The sequence below is a fragment of the Biomphalaria glabrata genome, chromosome 9, assembly GCF_947242115.1.
Source record: "Biomphalaria glabrata chromosome 9, xgBioGlab47.1, whole genome shotgun sequence".
Lineage (NCBI taxonomy): Eukaryota > Metazoa > Mollusca > Gastropoda > Planorbidae > Biomphalaria > Biomphalaria glabrata.
Genome location: NC_074719.1, coordinates 38,816,224 through 38,842,596, shown reverse-complemented (window position 1 = coordinate 38,842,596; position 26,373 = coordinate 38,816,224). Strand labels below are relative to the sequence as shown.

General features: G+C 34.5%; 2 protein-coding genes across 7 annotated transcripts; one reads left to right on the top strand and one right to left on the bottom strand.

The window, feature by feature from the left end:
* Positions 1-327: 327 nt before the first annotated feature.
* On the top strand, positions 328-10,650 carry LOC106080068 (suppressor APC domain-containing protein 2-like). 6 transcript variants are annotated; one of them, XM_056041716.1, is made up of 7 exons: positions 328-461; positions 1,470-2,441; positions 3,382-3,503; positions 3,756-3,899; positions 4,972-5,073; positions 5,887-5,994; positions 6,490-10,650. In XM_056041716.1, exons 2-7 carry the CDS (start codon positions 1,496-1,498, stop codon positions 6,610-6,612), a joined length of 1,545 nt encoding a protein of 514 aa, XP_055897691.1. In that variant the 5' UTR covers positions 328-461; positions 1,470-1,495; the 3' UTR covers positions 6,613-10,650. The 6 variants fall into 6 exon arrangements, with proteins under 6 accessions (XP_055897691.1, XP_055897689.1, XP_055897690.1 ...); XM_056041714.1 differs by having other exon boundaries at positions 329-496; XM_056041715.1 differs by lacking the exon at positions 328-461 and adding an exon at positions 485-623.
* A 1,629-nt stretch (positions 10,651-12,279) lies between these two features.
* Positions 12,280-25,279, bottom strand: LOC106075916 (beta-1,3-galactosyltransferase 4-like). Its single transcript, XM_056041713.1, has 9 exons — positions 24,972-25,279; positions 23,452-23,597; positions 23,153-23,264; positions 21,810-22,042; positions 19,096-19,377; positions 17,862-17,978; positions 16,587-16,673; positions 14,705-14,887; positions 12,280-13,619 (listed from the first exon to the last, which is right to left on the bottom strand). Exons 1-9 carry the CDS (start codon positions 25,114-25,116, stop codon positions 13,317-13,319), a joined length of 1,608 nt encoding a protein of 535 aa, XP_055897688.1. The 5' UTR covers positions 25,117-25,279; the 3' UTR covers positions 12,280-13,316.
* Between the last annotated feature and the right edge of the window lie 1,094 nt (positions 25,280-26,373).

Below are 26,373 nucleotides of genomic sequence, written 5' to 3'. Positions count from 1 at the left end.
TAAAGCAGGTCCGGCCTATATTTCAGCATGAAACCATTATTATGTGTGTAAGTGTGCGACTATGTATGTGAACAAGTCAGAACGAGAGAGAGAAGAGAGAGCAACAGAAATCCACATTTCTGGGGGGAAATCTCAAGCAATAATTGCTCTGCTCTGCTCTTTTCATGATTCGAATTTGTATGTACTGCATATTTAAACGACTCGGTGGGATTTTCATTGATATAATTTTATAATATAAATTTTGATAATAAAGTCGTAAAAAATTGAAAATAATGAAATATCTATGACATTTACGACGCAATTTTCAATAATTGCTTGATCTAGTAAAGAAATAGAGATATCTAGATCTATATACTACTTTACGGTGTACGCTAATGTAATGCAATCATAACTCTGTACAATCGAATTAGAACTCTCCGCAAATTTATTGGCTTGCCAAGTGAATGTCATCCAATCATCAAGTAGGGTTTTGTTTGCCTTGTGAGACCTTTTAAAAGTGACGTCTTTTCTCTTTACTTTAGAATACTAGAAATCTAGTCAATATAATTTAGAATCATAATCACAATAATCATAAAGATTCTAGATCTGAGTAAATCTATTCTTTTTATGTAGATTAGGTTTAGGTGGGTCTCTATACTATAATTATAACATTCTAGATATAAATCTAGATTCTAGATCTAGGTATATTTTTATAATATAATTATTTTAGTTTTATTATTATAAAATATAGATCTAGTCTAGATTCTAGATTTAGACATAGGACTCTAAGTCACTCTAAGTCTAGATCTACTTAAAAGAATATAGATCTATAGACTCTAGGTCTACTAGTCGTCTAGATCTAGAATGATAAGAATCTAGATCAAGTAAATCTAATTATTAATATTTAGTCTCTATGTCTAGTCTATATCAGGGTATTTGATGATAATAATGTTGCTTATTTACTTATAATTATAATTTACTAGAGTAGACTTATCGTATAGAGTAGTATATAGATCTAGTAGTAGTAGTATAGATCTAGAATTTATAGATATTTTATTCTAATTATAATCATGATAATGTTGATTCTATATAGTGACTATAGACGTATAGATTATACTCAGATCTACACATATAAATATATTTTTACATTTAATTAATTGACTATAAGTATACTAAATTAGAATTTTCAATTATAGTTATAGATCTAGATTCTAGATCTAGAATCTAGTATTAGTTCTAAAGATTCTAGTAATTAGAATTTAGATTTATTAGATTAGATCTCTAGAATAGATCTATTTAATCTTCTATACTAGTATTTGATATCGCTCATTATATTTATTAATTAAATATGATTATTATGATTATTTGGTTAGTTTGGACCAAACTTCTTAATACTTTGATTTTGATTTTAAAAATGTTTAAATATATCGAAATATCTATAGAGACTACATCTATATATTTTATTATGAATTGTATATTTATATATTTAGATCTAGATTCTACATTATTTTGGAAGATGACAACTGTTTTAAACAATGAAAGAGATACTACAGATGGACTACCCAAGCAGTTTCTTTCATCGTTGCGAATATTATTTGATATTCTAGACGAGAACCAAACAGGTTTCATTCGTCTTCGAGATATCGAAAGCAGATGGAGTGATGATGGTGTTAAAGGATTGCCTCCTGGAGTAGTAGAAGGCTTAAGAAAGGTAACACCGCCTAACGGGCTGTTAAGTTTTGAGAGGTTTGTTTCTGGTTTAAAGCTTGCTTTGATGAGAAAACATGAAATTATTGACACTCGTAAACCTTTTGTCTCCAAAGAAAACCGATCACCTATAGACTACAGAGATAGAATCCGAACTGCTAGCACTAATGAGTTAATTTCTGAAAGATTTTCTGGTGACAATAAACCTCAACAACCTTTAAACAGACTATACCAACAGAATCCAACAAATTTTTCTCAGAATCAGAAAGCTAGAAATTCATCCCAAAATGATTTAAACTCACATTCCGGACATCAAACTATTGAAAACCAAAGAAAAGAATCAGTACAAGCACCATACAGGGTTGACCAGAGCAATTATACAAACAAACCAGATTCTAGAAATACTTACAGCCTTGGTGTCCAAGGATCATCTAATGGTAATCCAAGGCATTATTTCAACAGCAAATCACAGACGTCAACAGACCAGCCACCAATAATTCCACCTAGAAGAGATCAACCTTTCAGGGCCAGTACTACTTCAGCACATATCAGGAAATCTGTTTCAGGTCCCAATCTTCAGTCACATTCCACCTCACCCCCTGTGATTCCACCAAGAGATGCTCAGTCGAGTACCAGAGTTCTGAACGAGCTTAAAAGCTGGCAAAGAGAATGGAGTTCCAGTCAACTGTCCAATAACAAGAACACTAAAGACCAAAATGACAGAGTGACTTATGGGACAGATGGAATGATATATGGTAAGTAAAATTGCTTTTGAGCATTCTACATTATAAGCATGAAAGTTGCGCTAAACAAAAACAATTTATAAAAATATTTCCAATCACACAAATTTATTATTTTAGTCTAATTTATAAAAAATTAATTACATGATTGATTTCAAAATAATTGATGGGTTTGCACTCAAAATAAGCTTGGTTTTATATTTAAAATATTTTTTTTACATTCTGATTGTTCTAGTGTCAGGATATGAGAGTAATAGTTTTTTTCTTTAGATTATTAATTGAGTGTTGGAGCTGCATGTTTTATTTGTAGAAATATTGCTTGATGGTGCTTTGTTAAAAAAATACATATTCTAAAATGGGTACAGGTAAATCAAATGAACTTTGTAATACTTTGATGATTTCTAGAGCTAGGCAATTTACAGCCCAGCATTTTCTGGACATTTTGTACAATTTTAGTTCAGATAGTGAAAAGTTGTAGTATGCTTATTTGTCTGATAATTTTAATAAGTAAAAATTGTGACATATAAAAAATTACAAATAGCATTAGATTATATTTGTGGATAAAGAAGAGCATATAAAAACACACATTTGTTAACACTGTGCTTGTCTACTTCTCTTTTTTATTCAATTCAGAAATCTTGTCCCACTATATTTTTGGTGTGTAACTTTATTAATCATTGATCTGGGATGTGTGACTTAGTGGCAGAAACTAATTGGCCGCCTTGGAAGAGGGCCTGAGTTTGAATCTCAGTGTAGTATTTTTAATTGGTATTGACTTGAGTTGTGTTTGTTGAGCGTTAAAAGGTAGCACAGAAACATTCTCACAGAGAACACGCTTTCCAGATGGCACAAAAGAGATTTGACCATAGCCCACTTTGTATGATATAGCATGAAAGATACAGGATCTATTCAAAAATAGAAAATAAAAATCTATTGCTATTTTTTTTATTTCCAGCCAACATTGAAGATTTTCAAAAAAGACCTGATGAGCAGCTATCTACTCCATCAAAAGCCACTGTCCGGCGCCATGGATCTGGCAGAAGGCACACACTGGCTAACGGCATTGACCAAAATATGGTAGATTTATATTTTTTTGCAACACTCAGATATAACCTGACTGTCTTATATTATATTTTTTTTTGTGTACTTTCAGTCTTTCTATGTTGTTTTATTTCATTTCACATGATTTATTTAAAATAAAATTTAGAAAAACTTGACCACTACTTAAATAACCTAATAAACTTTTTTTTTGAAGAAATGTCTAATTTATAAGGTAAGATATAATAAATGAAAATTAAGTTTCAAATTGACATTTTCTTTAATTTAAAGCTCAAAAGAATGAAGCAACTTGAGGAGGAAATGTCTGTCCTTCGTTCTGGTCTAGCTATGATGGACACTGCTCGGGACTGGTACTTAAAACAGATTCGTGCTGTCTCAGACAAGCAGGCAATGCTAGACAAGGTTAAGTTTAATGTAAGTGCATACTTTGTGATAGCAAGGGTTTTTGTTTTGATTGACTATTAGTTCTATTGTGTGTGACTGTATGGACAAACTAGTTGAACTCCTTATAGAATGTGTCATGTACTACTTTGTAGAAGTGGGTCAGTGAACACTAGAGTGCTGATAGAGACAGCTTCTACTGATTGAGGTGCAATGTCAAGATTAATAAAGTTAAATTGTTGATAGTCATAAGGTCTTTTCTTATTGTTTGCTAGATTTCTAATACAAAGCTTAGCTTACCTTGTAATGATTTTAAGGTTGAAAGAGTTTGTGGTAAAGAGCTCACCATTGTCTTGGGCAGTGCTGTGAAAGCAATTTAGGTACCAGTCTTTAAAGTCACTTAAACTTTCACTAAGTTGAACCCATTGCTTGGTGTACATTGTTTATTGGTGCAGAAGACAGCAGGAATGATGTTTGGCTCTTTTTTTTGTTTCTCTAAAATTTTATTCAGAAACACATTATTTGTTTGAGGCCTTGACGTTGGTGATCCATTGGTTTTAATTACCGGGTATATTACCAGTCATCACAACTAGGACTTAACCTCAAAGTTCTTTACAAGTGGCACAGAAAAGTAAAGTACCCTTTCAGACCTTGTGATCCTTAGGGCTGATCTGTTTCTGTGGCCCATGGTTAAAAAGGATGTCATGTGGCCAGCACAATGACAAACTACATTTATTTTCATTACTAATGTCAGGTATCCATTAAAATTTGGTGGACTCAAGGGTGTCCTTAAAATTCTTAAATTTGAAAAAAAATTATATTAAACATTAGATTTTTTATTTTGTAGCCTTTATATTCAAAAATTTTTTTATTTTTTTTTGAGGAACATGTTTTTTTTTTAGGAACTGGGAACATATTCGGTAGTTTATTTTTTTGGAAGAAAATATTTTTTAAATGAAAAGAAAAGGATTTTTTTTTTATTTGAAGAACATGTTTTGTTTTTTTATTGGAAGAATATGGTATAATTAATAATTTGACCTAAATGAAAGTTAGATAACATTGTATATGTAAATAAATTTAAAACACAATTTATTGTTATCCTCAGGATAATTCTCTTGATGCACATCAAGAAAAAATGAATTTTCAAAGAGCTCGGATCACAGAAGTGAACCAGCACTTGCATACTTTGATAGAGAGTTCAGAAAAGGTAAACAAGAATCACGTATTCTGTTGCATATAGTTGTTGGCCTTATATTGAATGTTTTTTCTACCCATCTTTGGAAAAAATAAAGTGAAAATAAAATTTGCTTGTTTGATTTACTTCCTTGCACCAGTATGATAAATTAACTACTTACTTCTCATTTCAAAGAGGAAAATTAGAAATGATTGATTAGCAGTTTGAAATGGAGTTGTATTAAATTATCAGTTAAAATTACTATTTAACTCGAATATTTGAATTTTTAAAATTTCTGTTAAATGAGGAAATGAAGTAAGATATACATTTTTAAAATATCAACATTTTTTAACATTGGGTGAAGCTTTTAATACAGGGTGGTCCAAAAGTTGGTGGTACAATAATTAAATTACTTAATTTGATTTATACTCATAGTTATTACTATTACATTTGTCACATTGACAATAGTTTAATTGTGAACAATAATTCAAAATCTCTCAAATTTTGTCAACGCTTGTGCCATCTTTGCTTTGACAAGTTCTGCACACGTTTCTTTTGGTATTTCTTATATAATTCTTCTAATTAATGTCACTTTTTGACTATAAACTTTGTGCTTTTGAATACTTCCCAAGAGAATAAAGCCATTGGGGTCATGCCTGGTGAATTTAAAAAATAACCCTATCCCACAGCACTTTTGGACCACCCTGCACTAAAAAAAATAAGCTTGGCTTATAAGATGTTTAATAAAAACTTGTCAGCTTTCATGTAATTGAAACTAAAATTTATCAATTTCATTGTTTATACATTAGAATGTAACTAGTGAAATTATATGCACCTTTACTTTAGGGTTTTCCTCTTCATATGAATCTGGCTGTGCCTGGGATCAAGCTGAACATGTCTGGTAAAGAGCCCACTGCACAGAATATAAAAGAACAAAACAGAAGCTTGTTAGAGGTACTGTATATTTTGTAAAGATAATTTAGGTTATAGCAGCACTGGAGATCCAAGGTGGAGATAAATAAAATTCATTGAACATTTTGAATCTACTATTAATTTGTGGGGTCATTAGTAGAGCTGTTTGTGAAGTCCTAAAATGCTGAGACTAATTCTTAAAATCCCACTGGCACGACATGGCCTAAATTGTGCCGATGTGCTAAAAACTCAAACTTAAAATCCCTGTCTTAACCAGGAACCAGGATTCACACTTTATGTCTTAACATGATCAGGTACAAAGTGTTTTGTAATTTTTTTTATTTTTGAAAATATCCATTTAAGTTTTTAATGAAAAAAATAAATAAAAACTCCTTATAATGATTGTTCAGTCAAATGTAATCTTCATTTGTACAATCACGTCAAAGATTACTTTATACATGTTTTGTTTATAATGAGAAAAGGTTTAAAGACTGGTTTACATTTAGGCAACATGTATGTATTATTATTTTTTTGTAGGAGCTGAACCAAAAGAAAGAAATAATAAGCCAACTTGAAAAGGAAAAGTCAACTCTTGTTCGTGAATTGTTTGAAGCTCGCTCCAAAAACAAGTCCAGCTTTGACGACACAACCTTTATGTAGCGGTCTGACTCTCATATTTTATTGTTTTTTGTTTACTATCTATTGCTACCTTTATTTTCTGTACTACCCTTTAGCTTAATTTAATGCCTTTAAACTATTTGTGATAAGATTTGCTTTGCAACCAAAATGCTGTATTTATTTTGCTATGTTAATGTTGCTTCCTGTGTGTTCCAAAGATATTTGTCTTTTAAATAATTTCCAAAGATATTTATCTTTTAAAAGGTTTTGTATATTTTATGTGACACCACCATTGTTCAGTCGTTGGCAAGTCTAGTTGATTAATTATGTAATCACCCTTAAGCATTCAAAGGTCTTGAGGACCAACTTTACGATATACCATTCGTCAATTAAATTTGTTAAAGGCAATAGCGAGGAATATTAAAAGTCCATAAAAGGCATTTACAATACAACTAAGCCAGCAAAATGAAAAGTTATTTCCTTGTGTTCAATTCTTATTATTAGCTCAACATTCTTCCTAAATTAGCTCAACATTCTACCTAAATTAGCTCAACATTCTTCCTAGTCAAAAACAAATAGGAGCAGGTGGACCAAAAATTGGAAAGTGGTAAAAAGAACAAGACAAAAATTATGTCATTCATTTTTATACAAATTTAGCACATAGTAGTATAGCTAGATAGCCAAGTTGATAGTCACTTTAATAAGGTGAATGTCATGGGATCTATCTTACTATATTACTTAAACATAAAGTAGAAATTGTTTTGTTTTTTAAATTTATAATAAAAAATATATAAAACTTATAACACTTGTTTTAGACATTAAATTTCTTTGGCCAATATTATTGATGCATCAGGAAGTGGTTTTTGAGAGCTGCTGAGTGATGCTTACAAGGAATGGTCCATGTAAAACTTGCCATAGTTGTTAGTACAGAACAACAGCATTACTGAGTGCAATATTCAGAAGAAAAAGATCAGAGGTGTACTTTTGAAATGCTTTTTCATAAACCATAAGTCTACAAAAATTAAATAAGCAGTCTACTAATTTTGTTTTAAAAAAAACTGCTTATAAATTATTTTTTTTCATGTATTCATTCATCATTCACAGGCTTTGTTGATTTATTTATAATGGGTGTTTCTAAGTATCTTGTTCTAAATCTGTAGTGCTAGGGTCATGGAGAGTACACTCTAGTAGACATTGTATTATATGAACTTTTTATTGGTTATGAGATCAGTGTGATCTGACTGAGGTACAGCTGAAGAGTGAACTTAAAATCCAAATTATGTACACAATTACTGTCATCAATAATACACTTTTTCATTGTTTCTCCATTTTGAATTTAGGCTCTAATCTGTTGCATATGTTTTCGATCAAGTTGTCATTAAACTAAGAAAGATTCTACCATAGTTGGGTGATCTTAATTTCACCATTATTGAAATATAAATTTGAGTTCAAGAACTTTAACTTTCACATATCAGCCACATGTATCATTAATGTATATATATTTTAATGGTTTGCTGTGTAACTATAATAATAGTTTGTAATATAACAGTAGGTAAAAGGTATTTTTCTCTGTCAGTATTTGAGATATTACCTTTGTTTTTGTTTTTTTATTAAAAATTAAAGCTAAAAAATAGTGCTGTAGCCAGTAATATTTTTCTGTGTTGTTATAAAATTATTATAACTATTTAGTTGATATAGTTTACCAATAATTTTCTTTTTCTAAAAAAAGACTGGAAAAATGTAAAAGGACAGTACCTTCTCATCTATTTAATTTCAAGCAATGTAGTGTATATTGAAAAATAAATAAGAACTTACTTTGCCCTTGTTAAATTCTAATTGTTTTGGTGAATAGTCAAACGGTGGTCTGATTAATTAAGATCTGCCTGTATTGTTTCTTACTAACTTAAAGGTAAGTCCTCATAAAAATCTCTTATCAGAAAACATGTTTAACTTAGTGTCATACTGTGGTACATTATCTAACATTGCCTCAATGTTTCTGGTGTAGGCCTAGAGCATTATTGAAATAATTTTTTTTTTAAGAATAGCTTTTACTCATCTGTTATGCCTGATATTTTAACTTGTATTAACTTAAGGTGAGCAGAATACATTTTTCTGATCCACTTAAGACAGGATTGACCCCGAAGTTGAAATTAATTATATGGCTTACTCACAATGTATCTTCCTGAGCACTGAGTTCCTGTATTAAGTCCTTCAAAGCCACAGACACTTGGATGCATTTCTTCTTGAATGTACATAATTGCTTACTCATAACATTTATTCGTGTTCAGTGTTTCTCTGCCAAAGCTTTTCATTTCTTCCTATTTCTTTTTATCCATTGATGTCAATTGTGCTATATATCTTCTTCTAATTGTGATAAGTGCTTGGATAGTTTACATTTGTTACAGTAAATACAATGTATTGATCACATTAATGTGTTCACATCAACCTTCTTTACTAAGTTATATATTTGATAACCATGAATGCTGAGTTTAGCTGGATTTATGACTTTGTGCTTGGGAGAAACAAAGAATTGAAAGTATCTTGTTTAAACATCTTTAGATACATTTGAATTTTCAGAATATTCTATGCCATTTTGTTTTTAAATCATTATTTTGGCCTTGCTTGTTTTTTAAGAGAAACAAAGTTCTATAACCTAAGCACACTCAGGATAAGAAGAATTACTTCTCCCAAAGTGTTTATGGCTCTAGCCTAAAATATTCTAAACCTATTTCGATCATGTTTTGCATATAATTTCTAATATTATGTTCTTTCGCCCTTATTTTTGAAACCTTTTCAATCTTGCAAATATTGAAAGCTTATTATTCTTATAAAATTGATAATGAGATATTTTGTTGCTTTATTTGTTGTGCTGTAGAGTTTTATGTTGTGTAACCCTAAATAAAACTATATGTAAGAGTGTATAAAGGGCTACCCTCAGCCCCCCTGGATGTCAAAAGTGGTCATCATCGAACCACGATGGACAAACTATTATTATTATATAGGGTTACTTCACTTCATAGTAAGGTTCCTGTGCTAAACTTGTTTTGCTGGTCAACTTATTTCTATACTTTTAACAATGTGGCTCTAAGGTACGTGTCTCACCACCATGTCTGAGCATAGTGCTATCTTATTGCATTGTTCTCAACCTTGTTCTCAAACACCCTTTATGCAATCTCTTTCCTGGAAAGTATTTTGTGCAATTATAAAACATCTTTTTTTTAACGCTTTTAACTGGTCATCTGGGTATTCCCCAATCCCAGGAAGAGCAATGCTTCCCTAAATAATCATGATGATTAATGATTATAAAACTAAATTTTATTATAAAACTAACACAAAAGTTTTGAGCCTATAGTCAACCTGACACAAAAGTTGTGCTCATAGCCAAACCAGATACAAAAGCTGTGAGCCCAAAGCCAACTAGACTTAAGTGCTGTCAGAACTACAGTGTCTATATACTGTTGATTGTAATTAATCATCGAGAAATGCATTCCAGTGTTTTTTTTGTATTAACTAAACCATTTGGTGCTATTCTCATTTACCTTCAATGATATTCAAGATCTTTGTGTGTGTATTTTCAAGTGCAGTGTTGACTGATCATTTAAAGCCTGATAATATTCTAGCCATGCTTTTGGTGTGTAGATTTGTGTTTTCTGATAATGGTATCATTAAACTTTTGCTTCTGTGCTACTGTTTGCAGCCATGACAAAAACTGTTTACATATAATTCCAATGTAATCATGAACATTTAATAAGGTGTATCTTGTGATTGAAATAAATATGTTCTCACCTGTACTCAAACAAGATCATTTTGATCACATTTCAAACTGAGATCTTTAAAACTTTTTTTGTAACATTGCATAACAAGGACAAGTTTTCTTTGTTTTCTTGCTGTATTCACTACATAAAACATAAATGTGCCAATAGTTGCTAATATGCTTGCCACTACATGTATGAATATAGCATTGTAACAAACAATTGTTCATTTAATAGCATCCAGCAAGCCTCCAATTTACCCTCTTCTGGTGTAGAAAAACAATATTACCAATACCATTAAAGAATTCTAAGTTGTGCTCAAACAATCTACTGATTTGACTTTATTGTTTATTTATTCAAAATGTTTAAAAAGTGTAAAATTGTTAAGACATGTCCACACTTTGTAACAATAATGATATATCCATATAATATGTGTCAAAATTATTCAACCTTACACACTGGCTCCAAATTATGATACTAAGAATATTGAATACTCAGTTTCAATCTATCAAATCTTGTATTGATCCACACGAGTGAAATACATAGTTTGAATCAATCTCATTTTGAATTCAACCACACTGGTAAATTGAATCAATGTTTTATTGAATCACTTCTTCAACTCAACCACACTGGTGAATTGAGTCAATGTTTTATTGAATCACTTCTTCTACTCAACCACACTGGTGAATTGAATCAATGTTTTATTGAATCACTTCTTCAACTCAACCACACTGGTGAATTGAATCAATGTTTTATTGAATCACTTCTTCAACTCAACCACACTGGTGGATTGAATCAATGTTTTAATGAATCACTTCTTCTACTCCACAATACTGGTGAATGAATCAAAGTTTCAATGAATCACTTCTTCCACTCCACAACACTGGTGAATGAATCAATATTTTAACGAATCAATTCTACTCCACAACGCTGGGGATTTGAATCAATGTTTTAATGAATCACTTCTTCTAATCCACAATACTGGTGAATGAATCAAAGTTTAAGTGAATCACTTCTTCTAATCCACAATACTGGTGAATTAAATCAATGTTTTAATGAATCACTTCTTCTAATCCACAATACTGAATTGAATCAATAACAACATTTTTTTTTTGCTTATTTTGTAATGATTGATCTTGAGCTTAAGTATTTGTTATCAGCTGATATACAGGACTTTGTCTTTCCATTTTGTTTTGAGTAATGCCCTCGACACCAAAATCAGACTAATACGCTTCCTGATCATGGCCACATTCTTATATGTTTGCGAGTCTTGGACGCTGACTGCAGATCTAGAGTGGAGGATCCTAGTAATGGAATGGAGATGCTACAGAAGAATCCTCGGTATCACATTTAAAGAGATTAGAGACAGGTAAACAACAGCGATTGTCCCCACGATGACCTGCTAACTATTGTTTAAAAAAAATGCAAACTAAAACTTAATGTCAATAATACAAGGTCTTCGGGACTCGCAAAGACCTTCCTTCAGGGAAGTTACCAGGAAAAAGAAGAGGCAGAAAGAAAAAGTGATGGGAATAAAACACAAGAATGGACGGGCCTGCCATTTAAAGAGGTTCTATCCAAGGTAAAAGACAAATGGAGAAGGACAGTCGAAAAATCTTTTGTGGTGCCCCAGCGGTCCAACAGACTAAGATGAAGATGATATTTGACTATTTTGTGCTGTGAATAAATCTTCATATGCTCTTTTTCAATTGTCTGAACAACGAGTTAAAATTGGTCCATGGCGTCTGCTAGTGCAGACTATGGCCTTACTTCTCATGTCCTACCAATACCAATTTAGGCGCCAAGCTTGTCTCTTACTAATTGATACATGACTTCCATATGCTACGTTAATAAAGACGTCAGTTAATAATAGATGCATGTGTATGCAAAACACCGTGTGTGTTTATATATATATATATATATATATATATATATATATATATATATATATATCCAACACAAAAAGTCTCCGAAGATTGTCAAGAATTGCACAGGAAACTGTTTCTGGAGACTTAAGAGAGATGCATTGTGCCACATCTGTTACAGGTGTATATCTTTAGGGTGTTGACTTTTCCTCGTAGGAGCATTTCTTTTCATCATCAAATAATTTATTTACAAAACTGACAAAATTGTGTTCCAGAAAATGAAAACAAAATTTAAAAATCCTGATTGATACTATCAATGAGTATACCAAGGCAGGGACGTAGCTAGGAATTTTCCATCGTTTTGGGGCCCGGGGGGCTTGACTTCTTTTGGGACCCCTGTATTTTGCGCAATATTACATTTTTAATGTAAAAATCCACCACTCATTTGCCCCCCCCCCTTTTTTTTTCAAGCAGGGGCCCGGAGGGATTTTCAAATTCTCCCCCTCCCCTAGCTACACCACTGTACCAAGATATGTGTTATAAGAAAAATGAAATAGAGACATACATTATACACATAAAATGCTGAGCATGTTTACTGGTGTTTAAAAAAAAATAATGTAAAATTAAAAAAAAGCAACAACCTCTTTGGCTGCCAGATTGGATAATGAGATGAGCGTCTTTAACACAGCGCATTGGATTTTGGCTATTATTCACTGATTGCATCAAACCACGTTCCATCTCCCCCACGTCTGTATAACTGAAATACGAATATTTCTGAAATACTTTGCCAAAATTGTATATTGTATCCTGACAGTTAATTAGCGCTTTGTTGTGCTGTAATTAGCAAGGATAAATAGAGCAGAGCTAAAATAAAAGATCAAATTTGTGAGAGGATAATTTCCATCCTCAAACCATGAATTAGATCAGGATTCGTAAACGTTAAGTAGAGAAATATAAACTGTGAGTCGCAGTACTGTATAAGTGTAGGTAATAAATCACCAGAGGGCGCTCATTTACATTATGGTTTCAAACATATATGAAACTTTTGAAACGCACTATATATATATGTCAGTAATATAGCACTTCTTTCTTTTCAAGCGATTCAAGTCTTTAAACCCCGCTCAAGTGTCTATTCCTCAGCAGGGTATAATCCACACATGTCTGCTTTCTCGACTCTACGCCATATACTGTGTGCCAGGGTTGGGCTGACCTTGTGCGCCACCATCTTCTTCCGGTACACGAAATCGCACAGCTCCGGCCTGCTGTTGGGGCTCCGGTCGTAGAGGCTGTCCGGTATGTTGACGTGCCTCGCGTCGAAGACTTTGGCGACGATCCCGGTGATGAAGGCGTCCTCCACCCCGACGTACGGGAGGTACTCCGCTATTTCCAAAATGCGCTTGGCAAGCGTAGTAGGCATAACGTAGCAAGCACCCTGAAATAACAAACAGCGAGTTAGAAAGGTCTGCCTACTACTGTGTGTACACGTTATTTCTCCTACACCCATTCTCGGATCAAGCTGAAACTTCGCATAATTATTCATTGGCATAGACAAGACATAAATCAATGAAAAAAAGTAACGAAGTAAACAATTAAATACTGGTAATTCATTATTTTGTTTTAATAGCAACAAGGGAAACTAATACTCCACTATTCACAGATATGGCTAAATTTGTTGGGTTTACGCTATTTCTCTCTCACACATTCTCTGGTCAATTGATCATTTAAACAATTATTTTATTGAACCTAACAAAACACGATTCAAGAAACAGAAATACTCAATTAGTCAATTAATTATTGGTAATTAAGTATTTTGTTTGATATCGAATAGGGGAAATAGCTTGTAAATTAATGGTAGATCTAGTTTTAAGGACGGAGCTCTTCCCCTTTAGATAAGCTCTTTTTTTTTTTTTTTTTTTTTTTTTTTTTTTAAAGAATTTGTTATATTTAGCTTGTTTTTAAAATCCGGTACCAGTGTACGTTTTTTTTAGCAACAAAATACAACAAGAAAGTAAAAGAAGAGAAAGGGATATGGATAAATCTGGTGGCGATATAGGCTAATGGAACCTCAAGAAGAATGAAAAGCGGAAGATTGTGCGAAATTTGGAAGAAGACTAGATAAACAATGCTAAGAACTCTGCATTGAAAGAGCAATGTTGACAACTAAGTTGAATTGAGCTCTCATTTAAACAATGTCTAAATGATTGGCAAAAACTGAATTCTGCAGTTCTAAAAACTGCACAAAAGTTGTCATATACCATTTTAAAAACCTAGCTTATCAACTCATATACCATTTAAAAAAACCTAGCTTATCAACTCATATACCATTAAAAAAAGACCTAGTTTATCAACACCTCCTTTATTTCGTACGCCGGATACACCAAAATGCTAGCTATTTATAATTTTTCCGCCCTGTATGAAAATCTTCATGCTTCTAGCTCAGTGCGTTCTGGTCCAAACTCTTTTGTAGACCCGTGGGGGAGGGGTATCTGGGTACTTACTACGCTGAGACCTACTCACTTTAACATACGGAGGATACCAGTCTGGGGAGTACGCTTTCTTCGAGACCATGATTTTGTTGTCGTCAGTCCTCCTGTTGACACTTTCCGCATAGACCACTGCCCCGAAGATCATGTTGGTCAAATCTTGGTAGGCCAAGACCCCCAGCAATATGGGCAGGTCAATGAATGAGTCTTCTTCCACCTGTAGTATGTATGGTACAGTGATAGGTTAGAAAAAGAAGTGATTTAGTATGAATACTATTCAGTTGATTAGTATTGTCTTGACTACTATCAGTTAATAATACATTAATCATGAATTGTGTTAATTGACTTTTTTTTTTAAAATTACAAATTAAACAGGAGGCTACGATAAAAATAAAAAAATAAAAATTAAGAAAGTAAAAAATAGAAAATGCAGTGCAAACTTTGTATTTTACCCGCCCTCAACCCTCCTTTTTGGGTGTGTGTATGTGTGTGTTGGGGGGGGGATGAATTCACCTTGCTGAAATAAGCCACACCACTATAGGCCTAACAAACTACACTGAGACTTTTCATAAGATACTCTTCATAAGATAAAAAATTGAAATAAAAAGTCTATTTAATTCATTTTAAATGTAAGCTGTCAAAGAAAAATTCATCAGGTGAACTGGTTTGACCACATACAAAATGTTGAAATCCTACCAATGTCAAATATGAACAGTATCCACGTCACAGCGACAAGGTCCCTATTTCAATGGGTGGGACATGCAGCCCGTATGCCAGAAAATTGCCGTCCCAAACGACTTCTTTATGGGGATCTGTGTGCAGGAAAGCGTTCTCAGCGGAGGTAAAAAAAAAAAAAGCCTTACATAGACACCCTTAAGATTTCCCTCTAGAAGTGTGATATTAAAATTCACTGCTGGGAAATACTAGTTCTCGATGGCTTCTCATGGAGTGAAGCCGTGATTGTCGGAGTCTCAAGATATGAGGCAAGGAGCGCGGCCAGCATGAAAGAACGCAGGGCTAACAAAAGACTGAGAGAAAAGCAGGCCTGTCTGCAGTAGGCCCAAATTACCAATGCCATATGTGTGGCCGGCTTTTTAAAGCAACGATTGGACATTACAGTCATCTTCGAGTTAATAGGAAATGAGAAATGTGCTCATCTTCAATGACGAACTTTCCTAAAGCGACGATCTCGTTTAAGTCATCTCTATTGGACAATGTTAGAAGCAACTCATTATACGTTTGGGGGAAGCCGGTCAGTAAAATCTATGAATGGACAAGTATAATTTTTAGTAATTAAGTACCTTCTCAACACAATCGTCATTGCAACTGCTACATATGCATGTGAGACATGGAAGTCATCTGTCAAAATTGAGAAAAGACTAAATGTGGCTCAACAAAAAATGGCTGAGACGGATTTTGGGAGTCAATTACACAGATCGGGTCTCAAACAAGGAAATCCTATGCCGAACTGGGAGTCAAACACTTAGTGAGGTTGTGACAGAGCGTCGCATGAGGTTTGCGGGACATGTTCTACGACAAAATGAATTACGCACACCAAGAGTTTCGACAGCATGGAAGCCAATTCGAGGAAAGCGCAAACAGGGACGTCCTCGTATTACATGGCGACACACCTTTATGGAGGACCTCAGAACAGTGGACACCAGGTGGGAGGAGGCTTCAGACATTGCCAATGACAGATCTTTATGGAAACAGCTTGCCGCCCAATGCGCCGAACGGCGCGGGAGGACCTAAGTCTAAGTAAGTATCAGCGAGCCGCAAAGGATCGGAGGTCGTGACAGGGTGCTTTATCTACTACCAGTGGTGACACGTTGACCTAATAATATACTCATTTTTAAAGAACGGGATACTTGACAGTGAAGGTCTGTTGCTACTTATTTTAATATGTATGTATTTACCTTGATGATGTAATGTGTTCCGGGGCAATAATCCAACACCCATTTGAAAGCTGAAAGAATCTTCCTAGATGCTGGCTTGTGTGTTTCCTATGAATATTTGAAAGTGACTTGTTTCAGGAAGCAACCAATCAAGTCATACATGAATAATTTGTACCTAATGGTTATGTCTATTACTTTAACCAATAACACTCATAACATAACTTTTATAAGGATATTCTTAAAGTCCAAACTAAGAACGAGTAAGGAATCAGAATTATATGTGAAATTCCTTTCGTGATGAGAATGATTGATCGCGGGAAAGAAATCGGACATTATGTTTTAAGGTCTCCCTGTCCCCGTACAAGGAATAATTTGAAAATAATTAAATGTGAAATTAAAAAAACAACTTCATTTGATCTATCTACTTAGAGTGTCTAGAAAAATGGTCGCTGTTGTCCTGTATATTCTTGTTAAATAGGTTTAGAAGATCGCCAAAAAAATAATTACCCTAAAAAAACAAAAAAAAAAACAACTCTTCAATTGATATTTGAATACTCAATTTCCAAGGTAGATAACCCCGCGTCACTTTTGGAATGTTTGAAAAAAAAGGGTAACAACAAGAATAATAAAAACAACTTCTACTTTTATTAAAGTAATACAGTTAATTAAACATTCAAGTTTTATTTGTTCATAATTGATTTGCATGAAGGTTACTATTAAATCATAATTAGAAAAATAGAATATAATTGTTAGTTCCCCCTAGTGACTTAATTATACTTACAAGTATAAATCACGAAGCTCTTTAATAACGCTAAATATGTAATACAATTGTTACAATAGTTGAAGACAATGGAGTGACCTATATACAAGCATAATGTGATCACAGCAGCACGAGTTGTATGTGCGACTCTTATTTTTAATTCGGTAAGATAATGAAAATTTGCCAAAATAAATTATTCAACTTAAGGACTATGCTGAAAGGTGAAATAATAGTTGAAATTGAACAATCTTTAAAGTTATATCTGGCTTCTAAACATCATGTGCATATAGCTCGATAAGACCATAATTTCATTACATGAATTAGAGGAATAGATAGTCCCTTTATACCCAACCGTAAGGAAATAACTACAAATATGCTAAATCAAACAATGTTTTCTGTCTGTGAGCGAGAGACTTCACATAATTCAACATTTGTCAGAAATTAGTGCACTCTGCACAATTATAACACGTTTTGAAAAAAAAAAAAAGAAACATATTGAAAAGACCATGATCTATTTGTACATAAAATACACTCACCTGGATGTCAACCAAAATGATGTCATTGAATTGTTCTGACTCCTTGGTGGCCAGGTCATTGTCAATCGGGTCGTCACTGACTTCTAATACGAAAATAAGCTTGATCTCTCCCAACAGCTGAACAAAGAATTAGATTAGCAATTAGAAGCTCAAAGTAGAGGATATAGCTGAACAAGAAATTGGATTAACAATTAGATGCTTAAAGTAGGGGATATAGATCATATGGATTGAAGATACAGAAAAAGGGGCAAACAAGCCATTTTCATATAGTATTGCCAATTATGCTATTCTTTAAAGGTTTTCCTATCCTCTAGATTTCTAGGCCTAAATAATCATGCATAATTTTCATTCTTAATATATCTGATTATGTGCTGATTCTGAATCTATCATTTTGAAATGCTGTGGAGAACAGGCCTATTATATTATTTCAGGACTTTAATTCATCGATAAAAATGTGTGTTTGAGTCTAAAAGAAAGTAGCAAAATCCTATTAACTGCATCTTAACAAGGAGAGGACTTGTAAGCTAGAATCTAGATCTATAGTTGATTGTACGTTTAAAAAAAACTTACACATTAATTGTCAATCTATCATTAAAAAATTAATTCCCTTTTCAGACCTTGTTTCTATGGTTAAAGGTTACCAAGCAGGGTGTGATGAGGCCAGCACAACGACCAGCCGCCTTTACTTTCCCCAACTAAAGTCAGGTAACCATTAGACTTGTGTGGACTCAGGGGCGCCCTAAAATACTGAAATTCAAACATCCAGTCTTTACCGAAATTCGAACTCAGGACCCAAGGTTCGGAAGCCATGGCCTTAACCACTCAGCCACCGCGCCCCTTACATCATGTGTAACATACGCAAGATAAATTGTTAACTAAGATATAAAAAAAAAAGTAGCAGGTCTTTTAGCCAAGATTAAATGATAAAAATAAATACTTTGACAGATACTTAACTTTACAATTTGTTTCCTTCACTATTTGTACAAAAGAGTGCGTGACATTCTATCAGTCATACAATTTGTTTCATTTCAAGAGTTGGGCCAAATTGAAGGTGGACAGTAGAAACTTTTTTTTTTTAAATACCGGTTATAAAAACTTTGCTATCCACAACATCTTTCAGCGTGCCCACAACCTTGTATCTTAAGAAAAACCGCGACATCTTCTCGTTTTTAGCAGATGCTAAAGTAAGCCTTAGATTTATATAACGGTCTCTAAAATATTAAAATATTCAAACCTGTCTCCTGGGCCAGTTGTTCCCCTTGGCAACACTTCCCCAGGTTTCTCGTACGACATTCCTCTCTATCATGTGACGGTGATGTGTGTGCACAACAATAACAGCCAATGGCGCCATGCCGTCTGCACACATTTCCTTGGCCGCTATGAAAAACACCGGGCTCATCTCCCAACGCTTTTGCTTGCTGGGGACGAACGCTTCGATCTGCAAAGCTAAATCTTGTTTGCCATAGAAATGCTGGAAACTGTGTTTCACTAGCCTACGGTGCTTTTGTGTATCGTCCTGGTGGAATAAGGAATTAATATTTTTAGCACTTGTGGAACGAATAAAACGAAATGACAAGGACAATATATTGCCATAGATCTAGTAGAGCTAAAAGAAGTTTAGAAACAAAACGCACTGTTTCACTTTGTTCGGATAATCCTTCGGATTCGGAAGATAATTACATCAAAGCCCAAACTTCCATCAGGACTACGGGAGATGGCAACATACCTGCAACGGGCAGGGTTCAAACCAGGGATCTTCGTGACCACAGAACGTCAGTCCAAAGCGCAAACAACACTACCAGGCAGCCACCCATTAGTCTAAGTCAGTGATGCTGAACCATTTTCGTCCTAAAGGAAATATTATGTTCCGACATGCATGTCACGGACCACACTACCGCTCTAATCCTATGGAATTCAGCCTAGTATACTTCATTATAATTATCGGCTGAAGTTTCTAGCCTATAAGCAGATAGCACAGCATCACGGGCAGAATATGGCCCACGGGCAGTAATCTGAGCATCACTAGTGTAAGTGAAGAGCTGAAACTAAAAATTCAATACTTGTGTAGTTTTTCTTAAGAATAAAATAATAAAACAAAATAGGGCCGGGTTTAAGGCAGGGCAGGCGGGGCTACAGCCCTGGGGACTTCCACAAAAAAGGGCCTCCAGAAAAGAGATTTCGAATTCTCTGCTATTAGATATGAGTAATTAATACGTGTTAAAAAGTGGATTTTCATTAAAGCTTTCGAAAAAGTGTATACATACATAAATCCGGCCCTGAAACAAACACTCGTTTTCGTTTAAATCCTGCATACATGTTCATTAAATATTTAAACTCTGCTAAGTCATAAACATTTGTCAGAATACCTCTTCGAAATTCGAATGTCAGTTGAAAAGGAAAGCAATGAGTTTAAAAGACATAAGTTTTTATCTCTTTCTGAGCATTAATATTCAGTTTATGTAAATTATTGTTAAGTATGTTTCAAGAAAGATAAGATAAGATAATTTTATTGATCCAAACATATGAAATTCATTTTGACACTATAATTGACAACCTTGACGTAACTACTGTACAATAACAATATAGATGGAAAATTCTAACAACATTCACACACGAAACACATACACACTCACAACCAGCGCTTTATAAATTAGACTTCTATGTACTTCTCGATGACGACAGCTGATCCTGTAACACTCTGACCGACAGTGGGATGAAGGAGTTTTTAAATCTTTTAGTCCTAATGGAAAGGAGACGACCACTTCGTTCAGATCTTATGTAGTTGTTTAATGGGCGAAGGTTATCTTTAAGAATCGTGAGTGTTTTGGAAAGGCATCTCCAAATTGGGTATCAAAACACTTTATAAAATACTAACTGAAACTCATTTTAATCTACTTTGAGATCTTCAATGGGACAGGTGTGTTTGACTTGTCAATTCTAAGGATAGAGAAGGAGCTGGTTGAAACACATAACTTTAATGATTGACAGCTTTGCGAATGAAAAAAAAAGTAAAGTTCCCCTTTCATACCTAGCGATCTATAGGGCAAATGATGTAGGGCCTAAAGGTCATCTGCTTCTGTGGCCCACGGTTAAATTAACGTGGGTAAGTTTTTGTATTGCTTAATGGTGGCTGTCTCTAAACAAATATGGTTTACATAAAAATAGGAGGTGAGGAATGTGTACATATCTTTCTGCCCGGGGTGTCAGGCACCCTAGGTACATCACTAGAGCAGGTTTATGCTTTAAAATCGTAATGCAATGTGTCAAAGAGCAAGTTGTAAAGTGAGTTTTAAAAAACGTTTAAATTATATAATCCTTGACACAATACAAAAGCGTCTAAATAGCATTGTTAAAGTATGCACTAGTTAAATTGTTTGACACAACACAATGCCGGTCATAGACCACTGAAGCCTATGCGACCGCAGTGAGCCCCGCACTTTATAGGCCCCGCGCTAATTCTAGGTGTAAATTATTAAATTAAACCATTATAACTCTTGGAAATCTCCAGAAATTACAAAATATACGACAAAGTCCTGAAAATCTCCTAAAATTATTCAAATCTCCTGAAAACTGATAAAAGTATCCTGAAATATAGACATAATTGTCATTTTGGGGTGTCATTCAATATTGAACACATCAATCCTGAGCGCGATAAAAAACGGCATTATAGGCCTACAATACCCGTCACTGTGGCATCAGTTGAAAGAAGCTTCTTGTGCCTCAAACTAATCCAGAGGTCAATAATTCACGAAGATAGTTTGAACAATTCGCTAATTTTCGCTTTGAATGAATGAGTAAAATGTAAAGACGAATTTATTTTCTAATACAAAATCTTAATTTTCACTTTATATCCTTATCCCATTCCCAACCCAGAGTGGGCCCCGCACAATCCGTTTTGCATAGCACCCGCAATTGAGACAGAACAGAATTACAGGTCTATTACCTTACCCCTAAAAAACTGTTGTCTACTTCACAGCGCGAGCAGTCGCAGTCTTGCGTGTCCTCCTGCTGAGCTTCCTGAGGCGGTTCTGGGAGCTGAAGCCTCTGTTGCTGCATCATTTGAGCTCTGGCTTGAATCATGGAGGCGTGGTCCCTCAGGAGGTTGCCAAAGAAGTTGTGACTCCTTGACATGTCTGGCTCGTCCTCGCTGAGCTCTCTGGGGCTCTGGTAAGGGCTGTAACCTTGGTGATTTGTAATAAACAATCGCATCAAGTCTAGTGACTGACACAGGAAGTCAAAAAAAAAAAACACGACACGAATTTAAGTAAGGTGTGTATAAAATAAAAATGTTAGTGTAGAAAGATGGATTTTGTTGGGCAAATTAACTTGCAATTTGAAAAGGAACAGGAGCTGTTAACTTTGAAATGACAGCTGCCCCAAAACATCCGTGTCAAGAACATGTAGGTTACAGCAGAAGAACAGAAATGACAAATATGATGTTAAAATTTTTTTCTTTAGTGTAATGGCTTTATTTTTATGGTAGAGAAGTGTGGAGGGAGAGAGAGAGAGAGAGAAAGAGAAAAAGAAGTGCGATAAGCATAGATAAAGATAAGAAGGATATAGAAAGAGAATCCGGCAGAGAGGCCAATAAGAGAGAAATAAAGTGAGATGAGGGGGCGCGGTGGCTGAGTAGTTAAACACTTGGTTTCCGAACCTGGGGTTGTGGGTTCGAATCTCGGTGAAGACTGGAATTTTGAACTTCGGAATTTTCAAGGCGCCCCTGAGTCTACACAACTCTAATGGGTACCCGACTTTAGTTGGGGAAAAGTAAAGGCGGTTGGTCGTTGTGTTGGCCAAATAAACCTTCGGCCAAAGAAACAGATGACCTTAACATTATCTGCCCTATAGACCCCATGGTCTGAAAGGGGAACTTTCCTTTTTTTTATATAGTGAGATGAAATATAAATTGAAAGGTAAAATGCGAGAAAAAGAGGAAGAGAACGACAAACGCAGAAAGAAGAGCGAGAGAGAGAGAGAGAGAGAGAAAGAGAGAGAGAGAGAAAGAGAGAGAGAGAAGGAGAGAGAGAGAGAAAGAAAGAAAGAGAGAGAGAGAAAGAGAGAAAGAGAGAGAGAAAGAGAGAGAGAGAAAGAGAGAGAAAGAGAGAGAGAAAGAGAGAGAGAGAGAAAGAGAGAAATAGAGAGAAATAGAGAGAGAAAGAGAGAAAGAAAGAGATAGAGAGAGAAAGAAAGAGAGAGAAAGAGAGAGAGAGAAAGAGAGAGAGTGAAAGAGAGAGAGAGAGAGAGAGAGAGAGAGAGAAAGAGAGAGAGATGGAAAACGTGCTTCTTCTCACCCATGTGTGCTGTTGATGAGGACACTGCTCTCGTGAAGGCCAAAAACAGCCCTAGACTGACAGCCATTAGAGTCGGAAAGACTAAATACTTCATATTGCCTCCGCAACAGATCTGAAACCAAATAATAAAATCAGTCTTTTTAATATCATATGCAAGCTAATAATGCAAGCTAATAGCGCAACAAGCAAGCCAACGGAACAATACTATTTGGACTATCGTATTCATTAAGTTATCTATTGAATCCATTGCACCGTTATAAGGATTGCTTTAAAAAAAAATCAACAACAATTAAACTTACAGTAATAATGAACCATAAAGGGAATGGCAGTGGCTCAGGTGGAGGTTTTGGAGTTATCTGATAACTGATTAATTGTTTCACTTCACTGGACTTCTGCTCCATACCACTTTTTGTATTGATCCTGTTGGATATTGTCACTGATATATCTGAAATGAAATAGTTTTATTGATAATGATAAAGGTAAAGTTTCCCCTTTCACACCGTATGGTCTTTGGTGCAGAAGATGTAAAGCTATTGGCGACTATGGCCTACGGTTTTACGGTTTTACGTGTCCAGCACAATGACCAAGTGTAGGGCCGGCCTTAGATAATTGGAGGCCTTAGAATTTGATGGTCCCAACTGAAATAGAAAAATACAAAATAAACAATGAAAAAATAAAATTACGCTCTTTATTTAAAACATTATTAAGGCTAGTGAACAATAAAATTGGGAACAAGTTATTTTGAGTCTTGGAGTCCCTAGGCGGCTGCCTAGTTTGAATATGCTTAAGGCCGGCCTGGCCAAGTTCCTCTACATTCCCTAATTAATTTTAAAGAGACTTTAGATTTGGTAGAACTATTATGGACATTCTAATAACTCGAAGTTATAGATTCTTTTTTTTTTTATTAGTACACAAAATCGCAAGCTCTCGGTTATGAAGTCAATAAGTCATTTAGAATAATAATTTAGAATAATAATCTTTACATAATATCTCTCTCATATAAAAGAAAAAGCCCCTACTCATCACTAATTGCCTACTTTGACTCCGTAAAAAAAAATTCGGATTATCTTATACCGTTTTTTTCTTACACTTAAAATAAGAATTATTGTAAACAATAAAAATGTCTGTGGCTAACATGCAGTTTCATTTTTTCTCCTTGTTATTTCATTATTTGTCAAAGCATTCACTTAGTGTTACCAAAAAAAAAAAATTGGAACTTAGTTTGGAGTTGGTAAGAGACGCAAGAAAAAAATTGAATCATTTTTTTCAAGCTAAAATTTCGCCCATTTCAGTGGGATAAATAGGAAGCGCGTTGGCTGAGGGGTAAAGCACTTGGTTACCGAACCGGAGGGTCCCTGGTTCAAATCTTGAAGGATCTTTAGGTCGCCTCTGAGTCTACCCAATTTTAATGTCTTACTTGACTTTTTCGACCAACTTCCAACTAAGATCCTCCTGACATTAGTTGTGAAAAGTAAAGGCGGTTGGTCATTGTTTTGATCACATGACACCCTCGTTAACCCTGGACCATAAAATATACCTTTACATCACCTTTCCTATAGACCGCATGGTTTGAAAGGGGAGCTTAACATTTTTAGTTGCATGTATAACTCAGTTGTAAGAATGTCGTTGGTTCGATTCCAATGCTGGATATTGGGTATTTTTCTTTTTCTTTAAGGAAAAAATTTACATTTTTTTTCATTTCTTTGAATTTAAAAAGTGTGACGGGAAAAGAAGAGAAAAAGAAAACTTTTAACCCAACTTCTGCTAGCCCGCAATGACGACCCTCCAAAATGTTTGAAGGAAAATGTAAGCTACTAACTCTGATCTCCTGCTCGGTTGTCTCCCTCCACGACCACCATGTTGAAATCTGAATCGATCTCCGTTGTAGTCTGTCCTTGTCGATCTGCCACTTTGTCATCCACACTGCGACATGAATTGCTCAACGTATAGAACAACACAAACATAGCACATAGCGACCAACAAAATACTGTCACGAAAGTAAGAGCACTTTAATACATAGATTTAATAGTCAACAAAAAATCACAATAAATAAGGCTTGTCTTCGAATCCGAAGATTAATGAGGAATGCAGTATTCCCGTGGCTTAAAAAAATATTAGCAAATCTAATTATTATCTCGAGGAAAACTAGAGTTTAAACCATAAATAGTAGCGTTTTTTGGTGCATCCGGTGTACAAAATAGAGAAAGTGTAGATAAGCTATGTGTTTTTTTTAAAGGTATATGATAATCTTTGGGTACTTGTTAGAACTTCAGAATAAAAAATTCTAAGCTTTTAGGATTATAGTTCAAATACTTTCCATATAAATGAATCATTAGACTTTCACTCTATGACTTTTAAAAGTATTTAAAAGCAAAACGGGCAACTATACATCGTTATTAAACGAGATATTGGATACGAAGATAAACTGCCACGCAGTGAAATATTGTTACAATGATATCTCAACTCTTTTTTATTTAGTTGGCAACAATAACGTTCAGTTTAGCGTCCTTGACATTTCTTACTTTGTAGTGAAAATTTCCAATAGCGACTACACGTGTACTTTCAGTGTGCAAGATGCCTGAGAAGACCAGCAGGCTAAAGAAGATATAATTAAGGACACGATCACACAAGGAGGATGACTGGTGCCGTACACATCAACAAATGCATGGCACTACAAAGAATGAACTGATATGGCCACATAGTAAAAACGACGGCCAAACGGCACTACAAAGAATGAACTGGTATGGCCACATAGTAAAAACGACGGCCAAACGGCACTACAAAGAATGAACTGGTGTGGCCACATAGTAAGAACGCTCGCCAATCTACTAGGTCTTTGAACATGCACAATCAGAAGGCAAAAGGAAGGTCACAAAAAACCTGAATCAGTGGAAAAAAAGCAGGACTCCAAAGTATATCTCGCATCTAACAAGAGACTTCCCTCTACATCCTTATTCGACACCTTCTTAAGAACAAAGTTATGTAAATCTAAGAACTAAAGTTTTAATCAAATTTAACACTCAATGTCGCGTTGAAATAGTTTATAAAGCTCTACAGTATATGCGTGCATATGTTTCACACTTCATAAAAAAATCTTTAGCTATTTATATCCGATTGTTTAGAATCTTCCATTTTAAATACAAGAACAATCACTCAACAGATATCAAAATGTTCAATTTTAAAATGGAGACTTTATCTCAAACATGTGTAAAGAAAAACAA